The sequence below is a fragment of the Onychomys torridus genome, chromosome 19 (assembly GCF_903995425.1).
Source record: "Onychomys torridus chromosome 19, mOncTor1.1, whole genome shotgun sequence".
In the NCBI taxonomy this organism is placed as follows: Eukaryota; Metazoa; Chordata; class Mammalia; order Rodentia; family Cricetidae; genus Onychomys; species Onychomys torridus.
In genome coordinates this window covers 63455735-63479118 of record NC_050461.1, presented here as the reverse complement: position 1 = coordinate 63479118, position 23384 = coordinate 63455735, and the positions used below count along the sequence as shown (strand labels likewise).

At 41.3% G+C, this 23384-nt stretch overlaps 1 protein-coding gene across 2 annotated transcripts in view; it reads right to left on the bottom strand.

Annotated features, from left to right (window-relative positions):
- Positions 1–9235: 9235 nt before the first annotated feature.
- Positions 9236–23384, bottom strand: part of LOC118570584 (formyl peptide receptor 2-like) — a 48820-nt gene continuing 34671 nt past the window's right edge. For both annotated transcript variants that reach the window (XM_036169220.1, XM_036169219.1), the window contains one exon: positions 9236–10424. In XM_036169220.1, coding sequence (XP_036025113.1) covers positions 9364–10424 — 1061 coding nt within the window. In that variant the 3' untranslated portion in view covers positions 9236–9363. The remainder of the gene's footprint in view (positions 10425–23384) is intronic.

Below are 23384 nucleotides of genomic sequence, written 5' to 3'. Positions count from 1 at the left end.
CTAGATTTCTCCAGCACATATTTCTTTTATTTCATCATAACTCAGTTTGTTTTCTTTTACTAAAAAATATTTTTTCATATAATTTACTCTTTTTAAAACTTTGCTTCACTTTTATTAAACATAGATTCTTTTCTCATAAAATACAATCTAAATACATTTTCCCCTTCCTAAGAGGAATGCATGGATTATCCTGAGAAGTGGGAATAGATGAGATCTCCTGAGTAAACTAGTGGTAAGGGAAGGCAATAGATGGTAGGGGATGGGAAATGAGAACATAAGGGAATGGGATGATCAAGCTGGAAAAGGGACAGAGTGGTAGAGCAATGAAAGAGATATCTCGATAAAGGGAGATGTCATGGGGATATAGAGAAACCTGGTGCTAGGGAAGTTCCCAGGAATCCACAAGGATGACCCTAGATTGACTGCTAACAATAGTGGAGAAAGTGCCTGAGCTAGCCTACCCCAGTAATTACATTGGTGAATATCCTAACTATCATCATAGAGCCTTCATCCAAATGAAGAGATCTACAGCCAACACCAGGCTGAACTCCAGAAGTCCAGTCAAAAAGAGGCATCAAGATCATTATAGGGAAACTTACAGATACAACCAAACCAAGCTAGTGGGAACTCATGAACTTTAGACCAACAGCTGTTGAGTCTGCATGGTACTGGACAGGCCCTCTGCATAAGCAAGACAGTTGTGCATCTTGGTCAATTTAAGGGACCCCTGACAGTGGGAATAGGATCTATCCCTGGTGCATGAACTGGCTTTTTGGAGCCCATTACCTATGGTGGGATCCTTTGCACAGCCTTGATGCAAGGGGAGGGGTTTGGACCTGCCTCAACTGAATGTACTAAGCTTTTCAGACTCCCCATGGCAGGCCTTACCTTTTCATAGGAGGGGATGAGGGATGGGATGGGAGAAAGGCTGGGGGAAGCGGGAGGAGGGATGAAAGGGAGATCTGTAGTTGGTATGTAAAATAAACTAAAAATTTCTTAATTAAAAAAAAAGAAATGCCATGGTCATGGTGTCTCTTCACAGCAATGAAAAACCCTGAGATAACCTCCTCAAAGAAAAACCTCACATACATACCCAAGCAACTTGTTATAGACTAAGAAAGTATAAGCAAGCAAGGCACTTTTCTCAGCAAATTCTTTTGCTGGAAGGCTGCATTGTGTGGTTACAAAGAAAGGATCAATCACTGTATTTCTCCTTTCAAAGGGTAATCTTATAATAAATCTTAAAAGAATCATAAACCTAAGCATTTATATATGAAAAACAGTCACCTCTACTTTAAATTGTCAGGGTGTATACTCACTTGGCAACAGTTTTTTATATCAAGAAGCTGAGGGCAAAAATGGGTACAAGGAATTAATCATCATCTTTGGTCACCAATGAATCCTAGCAAGAAAGACACATCAGCTAATAATAATTGGGCTGTTTTGTTCTTGTTCCTTGACCTCAACAAGTCCCTCACTCAACTATGTGTCTTTCTAAAACTTTAGATTGTCCTTTTGGAAATCAGTATGGTGGTTTATCAAAAAACTGGGAATCAACCTACCTCAAGACCCAGCAATACTACTCTTGGGCATATACATAAAAGATGCTCACTCACACACCACAACCGTGTTCATAGCCACATTATTCATAATAGACAGAACCTGAAAACAATCTACATGCCTCTCCACCAAAAAGTGTATAAGGAAAATGTGGTACATTTACACAATGCAGTATTACTCAGCAGTAAAATATAATAATAATAATAATAATAATAATAATAATAATAATAATAATAAATAATAATAATAATGACATCATAAAATTTGTAGGCAAATGGATGGAACTAGACAGAATCATCCTGAGTGAGATAACCCAGACCCAGAAAGACAAACACAGTATCTATTCACTACTAAATGAATATTAGATGCAAAGCAAAGGATAACCAGGCTATAATCTACAATCCCATAGAAGCTAAGAAAAAAAAAGGAGGACCCTAAGAGGGACACACATGGAGGGCCCCAGGAAGGGAAAATAGTTAAGATCTCCTGGGTAAACTGGAAGGAGGGTAGGAGGGAAGGGATGGGGAACTGGTACAGGAGAGACTGAGATGGCTGAGTGGAAGGAGGGACAGAGAGGGAAAGCAATGAAAAAGATAGCTTGGTAGAGGGAACCATTAGGGGGTTAGGGAGAAACCTGGTGCTAGGGAAATCCCCAGGAATCACAAGGATGACACCAGCTAAGACTCCTAGCAATAATGGAGAGGGTACCTAAACTTACCTTCCCCTATAATCAGATTAGTAACTACCCTAATTGTCATCATAGAATCTACATCCAGCAACTGATGGAAGCAGATGCAGAGACCCACAGCCAAGTACTTGGCCAAGCTCCTGGAGTTCAGTTAAAGAGAGAGAGGAGGGACTATAAGAGCAAGAAGGGGCAAGATTATGAGAGAAAAAAATCACAGAAACAGTTGACCCAAGCTAGTGAGAGCCCACGGACTCTAGACTGGCAGTTTGAGAGACTTCATGGGATGACCCTATGTCCCTTAAATGAGGATGACAGATGTGTTGCTTGATCTGTTTATGAGTCTCCTGGAAATTGGACCAGGACTCATCCTGAGTACATGAACTGGCTTTTTTTAGAGCCCATTCCCTATGGTACCATGCCTCACTCAGCCTTGATGCAAGGTGGAGGGGCTTGGGTCTGCCCCAACTTGGTAGGCCAGCCTATGTTGAATACTCAAGGGAGGCTTTACCTCCTATGAGGAGTGGGTGGGAGTGGAATGAGGGGAGATGGGAAAAAGCGGGAGAAAGGGAGGGAGGGGGAACAGTGGGTGATATGTAAAATAAAAAATATTTTAGATAAACAAGTAAAACAAATAAAAGTAAATAAATAAATAAATGGACAGGTGAATAAATGAATTAATAAATAAATGAATGAATAAATGAATGAATAAATAAATAAAAGTGCATAAATGGATGAATGAGTAAATAAGCAAACAAACAAATGTAATGACATTTTACAGAATAGTGTAGAAGGAGGTTGAGTGGCCACAGGGGAAAGCAGACTGCACCTGCCTTGCCCAAACTTTGTTCCTCTTCTTTACTAGCATAACTGATAACTGGTTGGCAAAATGTACAGCTACAGTGACATATCCTCCAGGTATCCTTCCACCTTATACCAGTGCATATTCAGCAATGAGATGCAAGGTATATCTCCCATCAGCACTTGGGAAGCTGCTGTTTTTCTAGGAGACTTTATTTTTGAAGCTGCTGTTGAGGAGAGAGGGACAATATTAGAAAGAAGAAGGATTTGCCACTGACTTCTGGGAGGCAGACAGGCATCTGTTTTTCTACTTTCACGGGGACCAGGTTGTGGCTTTTGCTCAAAATATATTAAATTTTCATGTACAACTTTTACTATTTTGTGCAAGTGAATTATCATCCATATTTAATTAGTTTTATTATCTAACAAAGTAAAATTACCTTGTACTATTCTCATAAACGGTTTTGATTGACTATTCTCGCCCTCTACTCCCTGCTTCCCATTCCCACTTAAACATATGGCCCCATCCATCATCTTCCCTTTCAATTCAACCTAACATGTGTTTTTTCTCCTAAAGGCTTCTTTTCTTCTTCTCTTGACCACCTTTCTAGTCTCCTTCTCCCCACAGACACTTCTCCACAAATCAACCTAAATGATAATTGGGAAGCAAGACGCAGACTTGAGAGAGAACATGAGGTGTTTCTGTTACTGAGGCAGCGTTATCTCTTTTAATATGTTTTCCAGTTCTATCCATTTCCCTGCAAATTCCATAATCTCAGTTTTCTTTATGCCCAGATAAAATTCCATCATGTGTACCTATCACATCTTTGCTATCCATTCATCAGTTTGGTGGAGTTCAAGTTCAATTCATCTACTTAATATTGTGAATGCAGCAGCAATACACATAGATGAGCAGGTATCTGTACGAGGCTATAGAGTTCTGTGAATAGATGCCTACCAGTGGACTATGTATAATTGTTTGTAAAAGATAATTAAATTCTAGTCCCTTTTCATACATCTCATCTGGATTCAACATGATTTAATAAAGGAAAACCATTCTGCTAAAGTTCTCCAAACTTGAGTATAGTAGGGAATGAGGGGTTAAAGACACAGATAAGTGCCCCCCACCGGGCTGGCTTTAGGGTCTTTCAATTTGTCTCACAGGCAGATGCAAAGCAACTTACTGGATATTGTGCGCCATCTTGTGGCTGTCCAGACACAAACTGAAGAAACAGAAGTGACTCCACTTCATGAACTGAGACACACCAAAACTGCTTCTTTCCTCTGAGTGATTCAGAGAGAGAGAGAGAGAGAGAGAGAGAGAGAATTCCTAAGTGCACCTGGACAATGAACTGTGAGTATCGGGAAGCCAGGAACTTTCCTCCATTTCAGAATATGCTTTCCAGCTCTGACTAGAGACTCTGGGGATGACTTCTCATCTCATCCACCCTCAGGGCTACCTGCTTATAAATTTAAAAAATGTCAGCCTTGTGATTCGTCAACATAGCCTAATGTTGTGCTTATTCCAAACCTTCAGCTCTACTGCCTTTGCCCCAGCTCCACGCCTCATCTCTGAGACTGTTTCTCACAGGCTGATGCACAGCAGATTCTGTGGCAGTCATTGAAGATTTCTTTTTCTTGTTTTTTGTTTGTTTATTGTTTATTTTCTATTGTAAACTGGTGACAGGGTGGGGAGGATGGGAGGATGGGAACTTAAGGGAGTGGATTGGGTGAGCTGGCTGTGGGAGGTAGGTTGGAGTTGGGATGGAGAGGGAGATTAACCAGAGAGACATTTTGATAGTGGGAGCCATTTGGGAGTTAGGGAGAAACCCAGTGCCAGAGAAACTCCCAGGTCATCCACAAGGATGACCACAGCTAAGACTCCTAGCAATAGTGGAGAGGGTGCCTGAACTGGCCATCTACTGTTATCAGATTGGTTACTATCCTAATTATCCACAGAAAACCTTTATCCAGTAACTTATAGGAGCAGATGCAAAGAGCTTCAGCCAAGCACTGGACTGAGCTCCAGGTGTCCTTCTGAAAAAAATGAGAAGGAATTGTATGAGCCAGGGGGGTCAAGGTCATGACAGGAACCCACAGAGACCTGAACTCATAGGATCTCATGGACTATAGAACAACAGTTTGGGGGCCTGCATAAGACCAACCTAGTCCCTCTGCATGTTTGTGACAGATATGTAACTTGGTCTGTTTGTAAGACTCCTACCAGTGAGATCAGGACCTGTCCCTGACACTTAGCTGGTTTGAAGAACCTCTTCCTCATGCTGGATTACCTGGCCCAGCCTTGATGCAGGGGAAGGAGCTCAGTCCTACCTCAACGTGATGTGCCATGCTTTGTTCAAGCCCATGGGAGCCTGGCTTCTTTCTGAATGGAGATGGATGAGGAGTGGATGGGAAGGGGGAGCAGATGAGAGTTGTGGGGAGGAGATGGGAGAAGAGGAGGAAGGGGAAACTGTGGTCGGTATGGAAAACAAATGAAAAATGTTAGTCAAATTAAATAAAAAAATAATTAAAAAAGCAAAATAACGCACAGTATATAGGTCTCAGCCAATAACAACAAGGCCCCGGCCTTCTACAATGGAACTGGCCCAATGTGATCAGCATTAATTAGTTAATTCTTTAACTATATCTTTCAATATTTGCTATAAGTTTGCAAAGATCATTTGATAGATAACAACACACTGGTCAATAGTAACTATTTGGGAGATGAAGTGGTTAAGAGCACTTGATGCTTTTGCGGAGGCCCTGGGTTCTGTTCCGAGCATCCACACTGCAGTTCACACCCACCTATTGCACACGACTCAGCTGATCTGACTCCCTCTTTGGATCTCCGCAGGTACCAAGTATTCATATGCTGCATAAATACATGTGGGCAAACAATGTACACACAACAAGTTAAATAAAGTAAATTAACTGTTTGGTAAACCTGAAATTTGAGGAAGTTACTGTTAAAGCCTGGTGGAGTAGGCTATCCTTCTCTGTCTCAATATATAGCATCAGCTTTATCTATACAGACACACACTGATTCACATGTATTGATTTACCAGAATCATGATTTGTAGTGGGAATGAGGAGTTAGAAAGAAGGAAACTTTTTTCTAATTAATCATTAATTCTATCAACTTCTCCTGAGAAGATGCTCTTTCAGAAGAACAAAATATTGACCTTGAACTTGCAGCCACCGCCTGCTTCAAGGAAAATGTATGGCCCGCAGAGTTTTGCACAAGATCCTAGGGAAAACAGCAGGCTTTCTCCAAAAGCTTATGTTGGTAACTGGACTTCTGCCCATGTCCTCCTTCCAGTGACCAATGCACAGAATCCCACATGTTCTAGGGTGTGAATTATATTTTTATTGAAAATAGTACTGATTCAACCAAAAATATCCATAAAGTCAACATGAATAGAGCCAATCTGTGTGTGAATAGGGGCATACTTTGGATTTCTGCACCAGACTTCATATTTGTGGTTGTTGTGGGGGGTTGTTGTTGTTGGTGTTGTTGATGATGATACTGAGTCTCCACGAACTGAGGATGACATGAAACTCTCCAGACAGCTGAGATTTGAACTCCTGATCCTCCTGCCTCTATCTCCCGACTCTTGGGATTACAGACTGCTTTTATGCCGTGGTAGGAACCCAGGATGTCATGAATCCTGAGCGAGAACTCTATCAACTGAGCTACACCGCCCCACTCCCTTAACCAGAATTTATGAATCAGATGCCCCAATGCTTCTGTATCCTCACCCATTGTTGAAAAAAATTTAGAAAGAAAAGAAAAAGGAAAGAGGCCCTCCCAGTGATTGAGTTTTCCCTGCAGCATCTGCTGTACGTCAGAGACAGTGGTGTAGGGGAAGCAAAGCTGCAGGCCAAGACGATGAATCATCGGGAAGGCTTTCTTTAAATACAACATCGCGGGAGTCCTGGGCGGGTGTGAGATGGGAAGCCATGCCGGTATTCCCCAATCAGAGCTGAAACGCACATTCTGAAAAGAAAGGAGATTCCTGGCTTTACCAATCATAGCTCTTTGTCCAGCTGCACTTAAAAATTCAGCAGGGGGCGCTCAGAGGAAAAGAAGCAGTTCTAAGGTCACAGGGCTGAGCCCAAGGCTGGCTTGTTTCCTTGCGTCGTGTCTGAAAAGCCACAAGATGGCGCACGGTATCCCGTAAATTGCTTTGCATCTGCCTGTGAGACAAATTGAAAGACCCCAAGCCACCTACGCCAGGGGATTTTGTCATGTCTTTGACTCTCCTCATTCTACTAGATTCAAGTTTGGAGGGCTTCTGTTTCTGCATGAATGGGTCCCTGTTATGAAAGTGTCCTGAATCCAGATGAGATAAAGGAAAAGAGACTCGAGTTTAACTTACTTTTCTTTTATAAACACTTACACATAGCTATTCTACTCATGGTCATGTACCCAAATGTCTCCATAGCCTAGTATAGATATTTGCTCATCCATGCTTATTTTACTGCTGTATTCAAAATAACAAATAAATGAATACAGCCTATATGTATGTAACAACAAATAATGGGGAAATAAATTAGAGGCCACGAATTTGAAAAAGTGCAAGGAGTGTGTGGAAGAGTTTGGAAAGAGGAAAGCGAAGGAAGTAATGATATAATTGTATTATAATATCAGGAAAAAAGAAAAGAAAATGTGGAGAAGGGACATATGGGGAAATAGAGGGGGTAGTGGGTGAGACTGTCCAATGAATTTAATCAGTTAAAAAAAATTATAGCCAATGATTATAGCAAAAATTCAAAAATTCTTTAATTTTCTTTCTCATTGACCCTTCTTCATTACCAAGAGAACATTTTAAACTTTATTTCTTTGAAAATTTTCAGTTCTTTACTATAGCATTTCTGCTGCCCTGACACACAGTGCTTTTTATGAGTTAAGGAAGTGGAGAGTCCCACCTCTCAGCCTTTGCTGCTAAAACTCCTTCCCTAGGGAAATATAAGCAATTTCTACCTCTTCTCTTAAGGTCCCAAAATCTCTTCAGGTCTACCCTTCTCAAAAGTTCCCAGGGCATGAGTCAGCCAAAGATAACATTGGAGAAACAATGCATGTATTCACACACACACACACACACACACACACACACACACACACACACACGAGTATAATTTTTATGTTTCTATATAAAATCTAAGAACCACAGTGAAAGATGACATATAATATCAGTCTTTCTGTGCCTGATTTAATTCACTTAACGTGCCTTTCTCTGGGTTCATCTGTTTCCCTGCAAACCACATAACTTTGTTTTGGGTCAGCTCTTGAATTTTTCTCTCCTGCCTCTGCCTCCCAAGTGAATTTATATTATAAAATGATATGATATTATAAATTATATTATAGGCATGCATCTCAAAGCCCAGCAAAATTTTACCTGTTAATGATTAAATAATTTTGAAGGATTTATTTTATTTTTAATTATTTGTGTGTGTGTGTGTGTGTGTGTGTGTGTGTGTGTGTGTGTGTGTGTAAGGGTAGGTACATATGAGTATAAGTGCTTACAGAAGCCAGTGATGTTGAATTCCCTAGAGATGTCATTACTAGCAGCTGTAAGTTGAGTGTTGTGAATACTTGGAACTAAACCCAGGTCCTCAGCTAGAGCAGAAATTTCTCTTAACCACTGAGCCATCTCTCCAACTCCTGAAATAGTATATTTTGATTTTAATATCTACTATCTTATCTAATCCTTGCAAATATGCATTATTATTTTTTGATCTTGTAACTGATAAGTTTTAGGCCTCCTGAAGCCTCTCCGCCATCGTAGCAAACAAAAATGAATCAGACCAAATCAGGAAAAGCCCAGGTTTAATGGGTAAAGTGCTCCCAGGAGATTCCCTGGCCCCAAAGAGAGGAGACCAGAAGAATCACAAGTCTGTTTTCTGGGATGCTATTTATATATCCCCTGAGCCTCTACGGAGGAGGGGCTCTGTTTGGCGGCCTCTGAAGGGGTGGGTCTAGGAAAAGAGATGGGGAGGGAAGCCAAGGTGGATCTTCCACCAGGCTCCTTCCAAACATTCCAGACTCTTTAGGTATAGCGATGCCAGGGTGCCAGGAGGTGAGGTGGAGCTCCCACCCAAACAGTAATGTTTGGCCATCTTAGTCTTAGGCTATAAGCTTAGTTGAAAAAGCCCCAAAAGGACAGCAATGTTAGCTTTGGTTTTTGTTTCTTTTCCCCAATTCAGGGACAGAACAGTATTTTTTTCAGGTTAATAATGCTCTTCATGACAATAAAAGGTAAGGTAAAAGTGAAATGAGACTAGTATGAGACAAAAAGCATCCCCCAGCTCTCTCCTCATATTGCTTTTATTTCAATGTCTGCAGGAAGTGAATTGGTGCCTGTACCACTGATCTGGGCAGGGTCTTCACTCAGGGCTCTCTCCAGACTGGAAGGCAGGGAATGAATCAGTCGTTTTCTAAAGTCCTGTCCCATGAAAACGTAGACCATGGGGTTGAGGCAGCTATTGAAGAAGGCCAATGAGCTTGTTGGGTGAACGAACATGTCAAGAATTTTATAACCACCACCTAAAAGCATCTCTTTGAGCCAGACTGTGCCTAAAAGGGCCACCAGCTGAAAGGGAAACCAACAGATAAAGAAGGAAGCCACAACTGCAGTCAGGACCCGTAAGGGACGGCTGGAATTAACAAGGTCTCTTCTGCGGATCTTGGCAGCGATGAGTCCGTAGCAGATGGCAACGATGGACATGGGCATGCTGAAGCCAATAATGAACCTGATGATCCCTCTAGCTGTTAGCATAGTGATAGCTGTTTTCAATCGGTCCACATCAGTGTCACCCCAGGACACAAAGCTGAATGTACAGTACACATTCCCTCTTTGATCTCTTACTGTAGTCAAGAAGAGGAAAATAGGCAATGTGAGGATGAGAGCAAGAATCCAGGGTCCAATGATCACCTTCCTAGCCAGGCTCACAGTGCGGTGGTTCTGAGCCCAGACTGGATGCAGGACACAAATACAGCGGTCCAAAGCGATGAGAGCAATCAAAAAGACACTTCCAAATAGGTTTATGTCCACCACAATGTGAATTAATTTACACAAGAACCAGCCAAACGGCCATTTTTCTTTCATGGCCATTGAGGTGATGAGGAATGGTAGAGTAGCCGTGAAAGAGAAGTCAGCCAAAGCCAAGTTCAGATAAAAGATAGTTGTGACAGTGTGTGCCATCCGGAATCCAGCTACCCAGATCACAAGCCCATTGCCCAGCACCCCAAGAAAAAAAGTGATGGAGAGGACCACCATTGAGAGGATCCAGAGAACTCTGGAGGTAGTAGAATCATAGACCACCAGTTCTGATGCATTCAGAGGAATGGAGTAGTTGGCTTCCATTTTGTCTGCACCTGAAAAATTTCAAAAATAGTCATTTCTCAGATGTGGCTCGATCTTACATCACCTCTATTCAGAATCCACACAACCTGCCACCATAGGAGATCCATTCCACCAATAATATTACAAAACTAACACACTAGTGGATGCCTTTCTGAGATAGCATAGTTCTCCATATTTTCTACATTCCTAAAACTATTTTTTGCTTTTCAGACTGATTAAAAACACAATAATAAGCCCCCATGTTCCAGCAGTGACACTGAACTGAGAGTGAACAAACAGCAAAACATGGGTGATAGGAGTTTAGCACTCCCAGCAAAGCACTGGACTCAGTAGACAACTCCTTGGTGAAGGCTTTCCCTCAGTTCTTGTGTTCACAAAAGAAATAATTCAGCTGACAGATGCCAAAACTTTAATAAAAATGTTTGTTTAACAAAGCAAATACCTGCACACTCCAGAGAGAGAGAAAAAGACACAGACAAACAGATACACAGAGAGAAAGACAGAAACAGAGACAGAGATTGAGAGAGACAGAAAAAAACAGACAGACAGATGAGAGATAGTAGAATGGGCTGAACGAAAGAATGAGTATCAGCCCATTGGACACTATGTTGTGGATTTCAAAGGAAATTTTTTCAAAGATTTATGAGATGGGCGATATATATACAGAAATAGGGTGACCAGTTATTGTTCAAACTTGTAGTAAACCGGATGCCATTTTTGAGTACTGATTACTGTGATACTCTTAAAATTTTACAAAGATGGGAGGTAAAAACACAGTCCAGAGGATATCATAACAAAGCTGCTAATGTGTAAGTTTAGTAACTGGTGATGTTTCTTGGTGTCTTGGTTTCTTATATAGTAGAAATACCTTAACTGCAGGATAAAGAATGTTTAAGCACAAAGGGGCATTCTGGAAACAGCTTCCATGACAGCACAGTTTTCTTCACATCTAACTTCTTACTTACATGGTTTCAAGTTCAAATATGATTCTAACCAGGACTTGGCAAATGGTGTCAAGATCTCCACTTTCTAAGTTCACTACCTCCTTTCAACCCCAGATTTATAGTTTTCAAGTTTCTGTTTCTCTTCACTGTGAGAATCCTCATCCTAGTGTTTGCCTATTAATTCTGTTCATCTAAGGCATTGGCTTTAGCCCATAGTTTAAGAGGAGGTTGAGTCGGGTGTTGGTGGCACACGCCTTTAATCCCAGCACTCGGGAGACAGAGGCAGGCGGATCTCTGTGAGTTCGAGGCCAGCCTGGGCTACCAAGTGAGTTCCAGGAAAGGTGCAAAGCTACACAGAGAAACCCTGTCTCAAAAATAAAAAAAAAAATAAAAAAAAATTAAAAAAAAGAGGAGGTTGAATGGTTGCTACCACTGCTTGGTAATGTATTCTTCCTTGTGACTCTGCAAAGGAAGGAAGTTAGTGAGGGATGGGTAACATCTCTACCTTCAGACCAGTGCCTTCCATTGTTCCTTCTTGTTATGAAGTTCCTCACTCCTTTGTATACAAAGAATGTGCATGACTGCATAGTTTAGTGTTATGTGGGATATAGGGTAAGACCTAATGAATTTTGAAGGAGTTTGTGGACTTCTTCTTAAAGACCATGCATTGCATAATTATGACGGAATTTAGGTTTATTTATATAAGAATTATTAAAGGTTCATTATTTCTAGTTTATGTAAGACTAGAATGATGTTAAGAGAAAATGTAAAACGTGACGTCTACACAAATAGTGATAGGACATATTTTAGTCTAGCTGGGTCTCACCTCTGAGTCCTTCCTCTGGCGAACCAAATGTGACAGATATTGCTAAATGCTCCCTCCCTAGCATCTGATCACTTGCTTCTCTCTGCTAAGCAAGTCATGTTTGGATCATGGAGGTTGTCCTTCCATCTGTGTTTGAGTGTAAATCCTGATTGGTCTAAGAGTATTTGAATCTTCACTGCTTCATAAGGAATTGCTGGAGACATGCACATAGGACACAATTCTGGGTGATAATATGTAGGAGTAAGTCCTCAGGAAGCCTCTGTGATTGCTTTTCTAGCTTCTTAAGAACAAGGCTTTCTTTTTCTGTGTTGCCTGACTTATGGTCAGATCATGTCCATAGCCAATTCAACCAAGAAGTCTCTGTGTTCACCCCCACCCTGGTTCAGGAAACTTGGAATATTTTCTTATGCTATAATATGTGAGCTACAAAATATGCATACATGTTATCTGTTGAAATTTATTTATAGGCTTGAGAATGTTGTATCAGTAATAGAGCACTTGTCTAGAATCTCCTATGAGGGGATGGGAGCATAGTTCAATGATAGAGTATCTACCTGCCTAGAATCCTCCAGGGAGGAGCTCAGGCTGCAGCTCAGTGGCAGAGCACTTTTCTAGTATGCAAGAAACCTTAGGTTCAATCCCCAGCAGTAGAATAAAATAAAAATGCAGAAAGAATCATCTCTATTATTTATGAATCCTGCCTTAAAATGTATTTGCATAAAATCTAGGGTAATTTTGCACAATCATATAGGTTTGGTTTTTTTGTTTTTTTTGGGGGGGGGGGGTCGAGATAGGGTTTCTCTGTGTAGCTTTGCACCTTCCCTGGATCTTGCTTGGTAGACTAGGCTGGGCTCGAACTCACAAAGATCAGCCTGGCTCTGCCTCCCGAGTGCTGGGATTAAAGGCATGCGCCACAACCGCCCGGCAATATAGTTTTTGATTTATCAATCTATCTTTGAAAAGGAACAGTAATACTGAGCTCTTCTTTGGTTGACTGGTTGGTTATTTGGATACATGGTTGGTTGAGATAGGGTCTGGCTATGTAACCAAGCTAACCTCATACTCCTAACCTTTCTGCTTCAATTTCTAGAATGCTAAAATTACAGATTTCTGTGGAGAAATTTCCTTGAAGCTCAAGAATTCCCTTCAGATGACAGAAGGGAACTTCCTAGGTTCCAGAAAGTAAACAAACTTCACATGTCTTGGAGAGCTGAAACTTAGAAAATTCAGAATTGCTCCTCTCCAAGGTTATGGAACAGTAAACATCATCTGGGATAGGAAACTGATGAGCATTGGTACCTAGAAGAGACTCCCTGACCTGTCAAGTAGTCTGTAAGTCATGTAGAATGTTGCAGGGATAGTTTCCACAAGTTTCACCCTTATTGGGGTGGGCTTTTTGGTGATAGAACTGCATCTGAGTCATCTCTGCTCCTGTAACTCCTTACCCATACTCCTGTTGGTAAACCCAATAAAAATTGTCGATCCACCATGTTACACTTTGATGTAATCATTACTTTGGACTGTCCTGGGTTCTCTGGGGTGAGGAGACGTGTGTGTCTTGTTTCCTCAGGAAAACTTACGCAACACACACCCAGAAGTTTCTCATCTTCAATTCTCATGATAATACTGAGAGAAAGCAACATCCCTCTTTTATCAGACCAAACCACACTCTAAGGGTTTTGGCAGGGTTTTTGCTTTTGTCTCTGTTTTCATTAACAGAAACAAGCATTGGAACCCTATCTAAACTAATTCCAGAGCTTCCAAATTTGCCTCACTAGTGTGCTTAATTTGATAGGTCCTGCCACAATAGCTGACTATCCTCACATATGATAGGAGTGATTTCCCCCCTCAGTTTCCCTTACACTTCCTTATTTTCTTTTCCACACCTATCACTTTCACCAGGATCCTATGCAGGACATTGCGTAATGGAATTGAGGATTTCTCAACCCTGGCACTGTTGACATCTGCCACTACTTAATTGCTGTTGGGTGTGGTGAAGTCCTGTACATCACAGGATATGTAGCAGCTCTTTGACCTCATCTACTAGATTCTAGGAGCAACCCTGGACCAGCTATAATAACCAAAAGTGTCTAAAGATGCAAAAACATCCTCTGGGAGACAAAACTACCTGAAGTGGAAAACCATTGCTGTAGTATAAAATTTCCTGGGCTCTACAATCAGATAAATATATTTTCTTTCTTTTTTTATTTTGTGTGTGTGATCCACATAGGTGCACCTGTGTACATCCATGTGCCTGTTCTTGTACTTGTGAATACCACAGGCCAATGTTTGTTATCTCCATCAATTGATCTTCCACCTTATTTTCTGAGATACAGTCTCTCACTGAACCCAAGACTTATTGACTCAATGACTTGCTGTCTAGTGAACTCCAGGTCTCCTGCTGTCTCTGCCTCCCTAGAACTGGGGTTACAGATAGGTGTTGTTGTGCCTGGTTTTTGTTTATTTGTTATTGTTGTTGTATTTTTTAATGTAGGTACTTGGGATCTAAGCTCGGATCCTCATGTTGTGAGACATTTACCCACTAAGCCATCTCCTCGGTCCTGATGAATCTGTTTTCTAATCATATCCCTAATACTGTCAATGTCATTTCTTTGAGCCGTAGTTTCTTCATCTACTGATCAGGAATGGCTTTATGGTGGAGAATGAATTTTCAAGTAAGGATAGAATGAGAATAAACACAGAAACTTTCCAGGTTGGACCAACTGAGTCTTTAATAAATGTCATCCCTGTCTTTACCATGCTCTGTACTGTGTTTTAGGGCTCATTTGTGGGCTATGCATTGTTGAAGTTCACATTCAGAGAAGAACATGTTTCTGTGGCTGAGGATATGCCTCAGCTGGGAAAATACTTGACTAGCAAGTACTTGTCTCTGAGCCTGATCTCCAGCACTGCACAAAACTGAGTATGATAGTATATATTTTTAATCCCAGCAACCTAGATGTGTAGGCATGAGGATCAGAAGTTCAAGGTCATTCTTGACTAGATATTGCCTTCTAGAGCTACACAGAGAAGAGCTACATAGAGAAGAGCATGGTTCTGACAATAGTAACTAGTTCTTCGGACATTGTCCACACTCAAACAAGTTCATTAAGACTTTACAACTCATCCTACCTCTTGCAGATTACAGAAATTAATGTAAAGCACTATGTGTATTCTGAGATGTTGTGAGTATTGAATATTATGATTTATAATGAGAATAACCATTGAACAATTAAATGGGTTAAGATTTAGACCAGTAACATTCATTATCTAAGCTCCTAGTTAGAGAGTTAGGGCCATCATTTGAGCCCAGCCCTGCTCTTCAACCTGTCCCACCCTAAGTTCCTCACTGTATTCAGGTTTTTCTCCCTTTCCAAGTATCCTACAAGCCACTTACAATATATGATGTACAATATATTATGCACTCCATAATCTTTAAATCATTGCTGTAAAAATGTTAACACAATAAGAAAGGACCAATGCAAAGACGAGGGTACTAAATGGTGAGCCCATTGCCCTCTTTTTGCAAAGTGGAGGACCTGTGAGCCACAGAAGAAAGCATGTGCTGGTTAGGATGGTCCTTGTGTGGTGAAACTCTAACATATGCCAATCACCTTGTTGTAACATCCTTATCTTAGGACACACATCACCACTCTGTATGAAATGATGAAACCATGACTCTGAACCAGAAGTGACTTTGTAGAAACCGCACTTTTTTTCTAATGCTCTCTACTATTTCTTAAGCTTATTTCCTGTATACAAAGTGAGTACTCAGGGATAGGGAGATGATTCACTATAAAGCATTTGCCCTGCAATGAAGATCTGTGTTCAGATCTCTAGTATCCACATAAAAACCAGGTATGGTAGCATATATCTATGATTCCAGCTGTGAGAAAAAGCAGAGAGAGGAAGATCTGTGGAGCTTCTTGGGCAGACTATCTAGCCCATTAGTAAGTTACAGCCTCAAGGAGAGACTTTGCCTCAAAAAATAAAAAGACAGAGAGTAACTGAGTTAGATGCCTAATGTTCACCACTGGCCTCCATCGTGTACACTCAAGCACATACATGAACACATACACACACAAACATACATACATCTTAACTGATTATTCTGTCCCTTTGATTTCTCTTGAAGCTATGTCACTTCCTCTGTTACTCTCAGGCTCTACTCTTTAAAAAAAAAAATGGTACCAATTAACTGGGGGATTTTTACTGTACCATCAGCCAATTCTCCAAGCTACTATGTGTTTGAGTTCCTGGGGGAAAGAGTTGTCATTCATTTCAAATGGCATCTCCACACACACTGTCTCTGGATCCATCTCTCACTTTCTCGGAAATTAGAATCCTGAGTTTTTCCTTCTCTTTTCTTTCAGACCAAGAAAAGACACCAGGATATACTTTCCAGTAGACTGTGCTCATTGACATATGAATGTGTTGATGTCACTTCCCTTCAAGAATACATCATTCCCAGTCAATCCTTGTCTTTCACACCAGTATTCCCAACTATTTTTGAAGACTGAAATAAGAATTGCCTATTCAAGGCCTGGCTCAACTACAAGACAAGTTCTAGTTCAGTAATTTACAAGGATCATGGCTTACAATAAAAAGTAGAAGGAAGGGGGCTGGAAAGACTACACAGAAGTTAAGAGAGTTGCCTGCTCTTCCCGTGGATCTGAGTTCAGTTCCCAACACTGTCTTGTAGGCTTATAACCATCTGTAACTTTAATTCCAGGGGACCCAATGGTCTCGTCTGACCTTCTCATGCTCCAAGAAAGCACATGACGTACAGACACACATTCATGAAAATATCCATACACATTTAAAAAAAAAAAAAAAAAACTTTGAAAAGAGAAATACATTGGGATTTGGGATGTAGCTCAATGGTAGAGCACATGCCTAGAATCCCTCAGTAGTGAGGGACCTGGCAGTGTCACTCAGTGGTAGAGCACCTGCACAAAATCTCCAGTGAGATACAGGGTTCAGCAAGACAGCATCTGGCTAGCATATGAGAGACATTGCATTTAGTTGAGAACGGAGGAAAGAAGGAGAAAGGAGAAAGAGATAAGCTCTGTTTCACAGAAGAGACTTCTTCCTGTGAAAAGAATTTATAGCCCAACCTTAGAACTTTTAAATATTCTTTGAACTTTCTTATCTCACCACTTCTCATTAACCCACTGCATATTGACTTGGGTCCTTGGCACTGCACAAAATTGCCCCCATCAAGGATGTGGACCCCAGGTAGCCAAGCCCAATGAGGCATTCTCAGTTCTTAATCTGGTATCTCCCATGGCACAGAACCAATTAGATCCCCTTTTTCTTCCTGAGCAACATTTTTCTTGTGCTTTAACATGACAAAAGATGTATATACAACACATTCTTGGTTGCCTTTATAGCTCAATGGCTGCGTGTAATAATAGCCCAAGGATCAGTTTGCCTCCACTTAACTTTTTAAAAGTGGGTTCAGCTCAGGCCTACATGCTTGCAAGGCACACACTTACTGACGGAGTTGTCTCCCCATACCTCCACCTGTATTCCATTCTCAGCATATTCTAAATCAAGAACTCGGGAGTCATCTATTGAAAGTAAATGTGATACTGCACATCTCTGCACAGAATTTTAGAAAGTGTCTATCTATATAACAGGCATTCAAAAAGGAAGTTTTCAGTTGGTGGAGTACAACTTACCACTAGCTGAGGTCCCCTTCTTATAGCTGACTCCTGTGTTCCGGTGGTGTAAGTGGTGCACTTGGCTCTTATCAGAGACTTAAGAAAACACAGAGAGGAACAAGAAAGCTTGAACCAATCTGGTGGCAGAAATCTGGGGTTTCTTAAGATTTCCAGAAGATATGCAAATGTGATGCATTGGAGTCATTTTGTTTTATTCTATTTTATGTGTGTGGAGGTTTTGCCTGTATGTATGTTAGTGAATCCACCACACACAGACCTGATGTCCTCAGAGGCCAGAGAGAGCACTGGGTCCCTTGGGACTGGAATTAGAGGCAGTTATGAGCCACCACGTGGGTTCTGGAAACTTAACCTGGGTCTTCTAGAAGAGCAGCCAGTACTCTAACTGCTAAGTCTAAGCCAAAGGGGAGTTCTCAGAAACATAGAAGTGTAAATGTTCTCCACCATTAATCTGTGAAACACATGAGGTCAGTCCTGTCAACCTCAGGTTTCAGGTATCTGTGAACATACAGAGTTCTAGTTCTTTGGATCCCCTGATCTGAAGTTACAGACAATTGTGAACAGCCTGGCATGAGCTTTGGTAACCAAAGTCAGTTCCTCTACAGGAGCTGTACTTGTTCTTAACCACTGAGACATCCCTCCAGGCCCTCTTCTTAAAAAAAAAAAAAAAAAAAAAAAAAAAAAAAAAGTAAAAAAGTGGGAGCGAGTTGATTGATGGCTCTGAAATTCAGAACACTGAATGCTCTCAAAGAGGACCTAAGTTGGATTTCTATCATCTACATAGTGACTCACACCATCTGTTACTCCAGTGTCCTCTTCTGGCCTCTACAGGTACCAGACACAAACACTATGTGAAGTTATACATTTGTGCAAAACACTCATACATTTAAAAATAAGTAAATAAATCTGCTTTTAAAACACAAAGATGAGTAGCTGAATAAATATCTCAATGGCTAAGAGCATTTGTTGCTCTTCCAGGGTATCCAACTTCATTTCTCAGTGCCCAAATTAAACAGCTCACAACTGCATACAACTCCAGACCCAGTGAGACTATACATCTCCTCTTACCTCTGGGTGCAGGCACATACACATATGAAGTCTGAGATGATAACCAAACAGAATCTTGCCTCTCTGTTTATTACAAGAGTTCTAACAGCACAAGTATGGGTTTCTTTCCACACCAAGAAATTCTCTAGTTTTCTGTGGACACTAACTGGATGGCCTAACAATTCAGTTCTTTAATACACTGTGGGAACTGAGTAGATTTGAGATCATCACAGAGATAGGAATTACTGAACTAAAGTATGGGTTAGTTTTTCTAAGGCTGTCAATACTAAGCACCACACACTGGGTATCTTAAAGCATAGCAACTGATTTTGTCACAGTTATGGATGCTGGTAGTCCAGATTATGATGATGGTCCTAGGGCTTCTCTTTGGCTTGCAGATGGCCATCTTCTCCACTCTGTGTGTTTTTTATAGAAATCTCTGTAAACTTCCCAAGCCCTGGTGTTTCAACTCCTCTCAAAAGGTCACCATTTATATTGGATTAGGGCCCCACCCTTATGATCTCATTTAGTTTTAATTAGTCCTTTAAATGCCCTAACTCTGAATGGCCACATTCTGAATAGAATGGGAATTCAGAATTTAACTTGAGATTGAAGGAGACCCCAGTTTATGACAGAAGACAGGATTAAGTGAAAAGCTGATGAGAGAAAATTCTAGAGGTAGGCCTGAAGGGACAAGTAATCCTAAAATGTGTGTGCAGCTCAAAAGCAAGGTCTAAGCTGCAGACAGTGAGTGGAGGGAGGTGTGATGCAAACATCCACACAGAGCCTTTCAGGAGACAAGAATGTTTTCTAACTAAGATGTAGATAATATTTCTACACTGGAATCTGTGGGACATGCTCTGCATCAGTTATCTTGTTTATTCTACTCAAATAAAAATTATTTTTGTAACTATTATGACTCTCAATTAACAGGTAAAGTAACTGAGCCTCCTAAATCACAGTCACATCCAACCACCACCTGTTTGGTTGTTGTAGTGGTCTGTCAGAGCATCAAGTGCTCTTAACCATTTAGCCCTCTTCTCCAGTCCAATCAACAATAGGTTTAGTACAGCCTGCAAACCAGGAAGAGTTTTCTTATTTGTTATTTGTGGGTTTTTTCTGTCTGAAGAACAACAAAAGAAGTAGAAAATATGGCATGCGAAATGATGTGAAAACCAACTGTTGTGTTCTTAAGTGATGTGCTGTTGGCCATTATCTGTGTACTCATGCTGAAAGCAGAACTGGGACCCTGAAGACTATCAGGTATTAAATATTAACTTTTTTATCGGCACTGGCTTGTCTGGTGCCCCAACTAGTGACCAAGCCAGCCCAGGTTCTAACTGAGAATCTTCACAATTCCCAAAGGGAGTTACCAGTACTCTATTTTCTGACAGAATAATTTGGCATCTCAAGCAGGAATTTCTCCAACCTAGCACAGCCCAGTGCCATTTCCTTTGGATTTGCCTAGATTGTGCAAATGGGGCCCATACAAAGCAGAAGTTCACCCTGGGACTTTCCTGCTTTACTTCCCTCTAAACTCTACCCTATACATGCATGCCTCTGCATTTTCACAGGTACTGTGTGGTAATCATAGGCCATTAGACAGCAAAGAAAAAAAAGCCATCCTGTGCTTCAGTAAGAGGTGTGGTGAGCTGTGGAGGAGTAGGTGGGGGATTCCCATCAAACCTTCTTTGAGCAGAGCAATCAGATTTCAAATGACCTCACACTCTGTTCAGCAGTTACTCTCTACCTATCTCCTTTCTTGTTTTCTCTTGGGATCTGGGTCCTTCACTATGTAAAATAATGTTCTTTACCACTCAGTTCCTTGTGAGTTTGTATAACTTCACTTGCATGTTCCATCATATTGTGGAGCTATATTTTTTCCTACTGAGGCATTCCATCATGGAGAAAGGATCCTTAAGATTCTGGGAAGTTAAAACTTGAAACATTTTCCCCTAGGAACAACACGTGTCAGGGAAAACAGAAACTTACACAATATATAGGGCCCTCTACAAGGTTAAGAAAGCAGTAAGCAAATGCTTAGGAGAAAAGAGGAGGCAAAGTTGCCTGGAGGAGGTTCTCAGACTAACCAGCCTACTTGTGGGAGATTCTCCAATCTGATGAGCTGCCTACAAGTGCTACAGAGAGCTGCAGGTTTGCTGCATTTCTTCACTGCCACGCAGGCTGAGGTGGGCTTTTTGGTAATGCAACAGCCTCTGAGTCAGCCTGGTTCCTGTAAGTAAAGCCTCACACAGGTATACTTCTGTAAGTATCCCCAGTGAGCTCACTGGTTTGTCAAATTGGACTTGGCATGCTCATTACTTTTCTTTGTCTCTGGTATCCTGTCTGGGGTGAAGAGACATCTTTTGATGCCCTTCCAGGAAAAGTCAACTTCCTTCCTTGGAAACTTTCTAAAAGGTGTCTGTTATGAGTGACCACAAAGGTGAGTTGGCAGAAGTGTAGGCTATTATGCAATTGATCTTGGTGATTGTGGCTAAGTGTAGAATGTTTGATCCTTTCTGACTGTCTGAATTATTCACATTCATCTTCCTTTCTCTGGGTCTCTGGTTTCTATTTCTCTCCTTCCATCTCTGCCATTCACTGCTTCCCATAGGTTCTCCTTACCACAGCCTCCTCCCCCTTTCCTTATGCTGAGAAGGTTCCTAAACACCCAGATTCCCTCACCTCTGATATAGAGAAGCTTGGACCTCCATATATATCCCACCAACGATGAAGCAGAGAAAGGTTTTCAGGCTCTTGCAGGTGTTTTTGGTTTGGTTTGGTTTTTGTTGTTTTGGTGAGGGTTTTTTGTTTGTTTTGGGGGGTTATTATTATTGTTGTTATTGTTGTTGTTTGGTTTTTGGAGTTTTTGAGACAGAGTTTCTCTATGTAGCTTTGGAGCCTGTCCTGGAACTCACTGTGTAGACCAGGCTGGCCTCGAACTCACAGAGATCCACCTGCCTCTGCCTCCCAAGTGCTGTGATTAAAGGCATGTGCCACCACCGCCGGGTTCAGCTCTTGAGTTTCTATAAGGATCCAGTCCAATCACCAAATTCTATTAAGAAAAAATGTGGGGTTGGGGATCCAGCTCAGTGGTAGAGCGCTTGCCTAGCAAGCTCAAGGGCCTGGGTTCAGTCCTCAGCTCTGGGGAAAAAAAAAAAAAAAAAAAGAAAAAAGAAAAGAAAAAAGGTGATTTGGGTATAATCCCAGGGTCAATGCACGTCACAGGAAGTCCTGGTTTCCTGTTTCCTGTTTCCTAATTCATTTCTGCTCTGTAACCCCTCCCCTGTCCCTTTGTATATTTTCTATTGAGACTGTTACAGACAGACAGGTCTCTCCAGGAGATCAGACTTAGAGCTGTCTGGAAGAAGGCCCACAGCTGTTGGAAAGTGCAGGTGAGAAAACTTTGCCTGGGGGTCTGCACAACTTGGTGAGGTTTCATTCAGCAGGTTGACCTGCATAATAGAGAACTGGGTATGCAGTTGCATAGGAAGTGTGCTTTCCTAGCAAGCACAAAGCCTGGGTACTAATACTACATAAACCAGACACAGTGGCCCATTCCTACAATCTCAACATTGAAGTTGTAGAAGCAAGAGAAGCAGAAGTCTAAAGTTATTCTTGGCCACTTATAGTAAGTTCAGTGTCAGCCTGAACTACATGAGAACATGTTTACAAAGATTTGAGAGAGAGAGAGAGAGAGAGAGAGAGAGAGAGAGAGAGAGAGAGAGAGAGAGAATAAGCTCAATTGTGGAGAAATATAAGAAAAAGAGGTGAATAAAACAATACATGTCACTCAGGATGTATTGCTGCAAAAGAAAGTCAAAGGCTTTTTAGTTGAGAACTAAAGGGTGGTATGAAACTGGATAATAACTTGTATTAAAGATGCAGTGTTCTGGAGCATATAGATATGCTCATTCATTGGGAGGAATCAAGAAAAAGTGTTGAATGTACACTAGTGAGGGATAGCACTCCTGGAAAAAGTAGGTTGTGAAGGATTTGTGGGATGAGCAGAGGGATACTTGCCTTCTGGTCATAGATGTGAGGCCAGAGAAAGTGCCTCGGGAGTGTGGAGGGCAGTGGCTGTGTGACGCATGAAGAAAGGCATGGGCTGTGTTTGGGTGGGTGGAGAAAAGGCTCAAAGTTTTAAACAAAAGAAAAAAAAGTGGGAAAAATTGTTCTTATAAGTCTTATGAAATGCAAGAAAAGGGGCAAGGTTGAGAGCAGTGATGAGCCTGCAAGCAGACAGGCTCACATGCTTCATGGATTCTGTTGCAAAATTCACCTCTAACTCCTCTGGTTTTGGTTGTTTTCCCATTTAGTCAAGTTCAACTTTATCAGGGTCTGAAGAAGCTGGTGATGTGGTACAGTGATTGGAAGGTTTAAAGGCCTTTCCAAAAGGTGGCTAACAACATTGCTATTCAATCCAAACCGCATTCTTCTTCCTCCAACCACAGGTGGGGCCTTATCTCA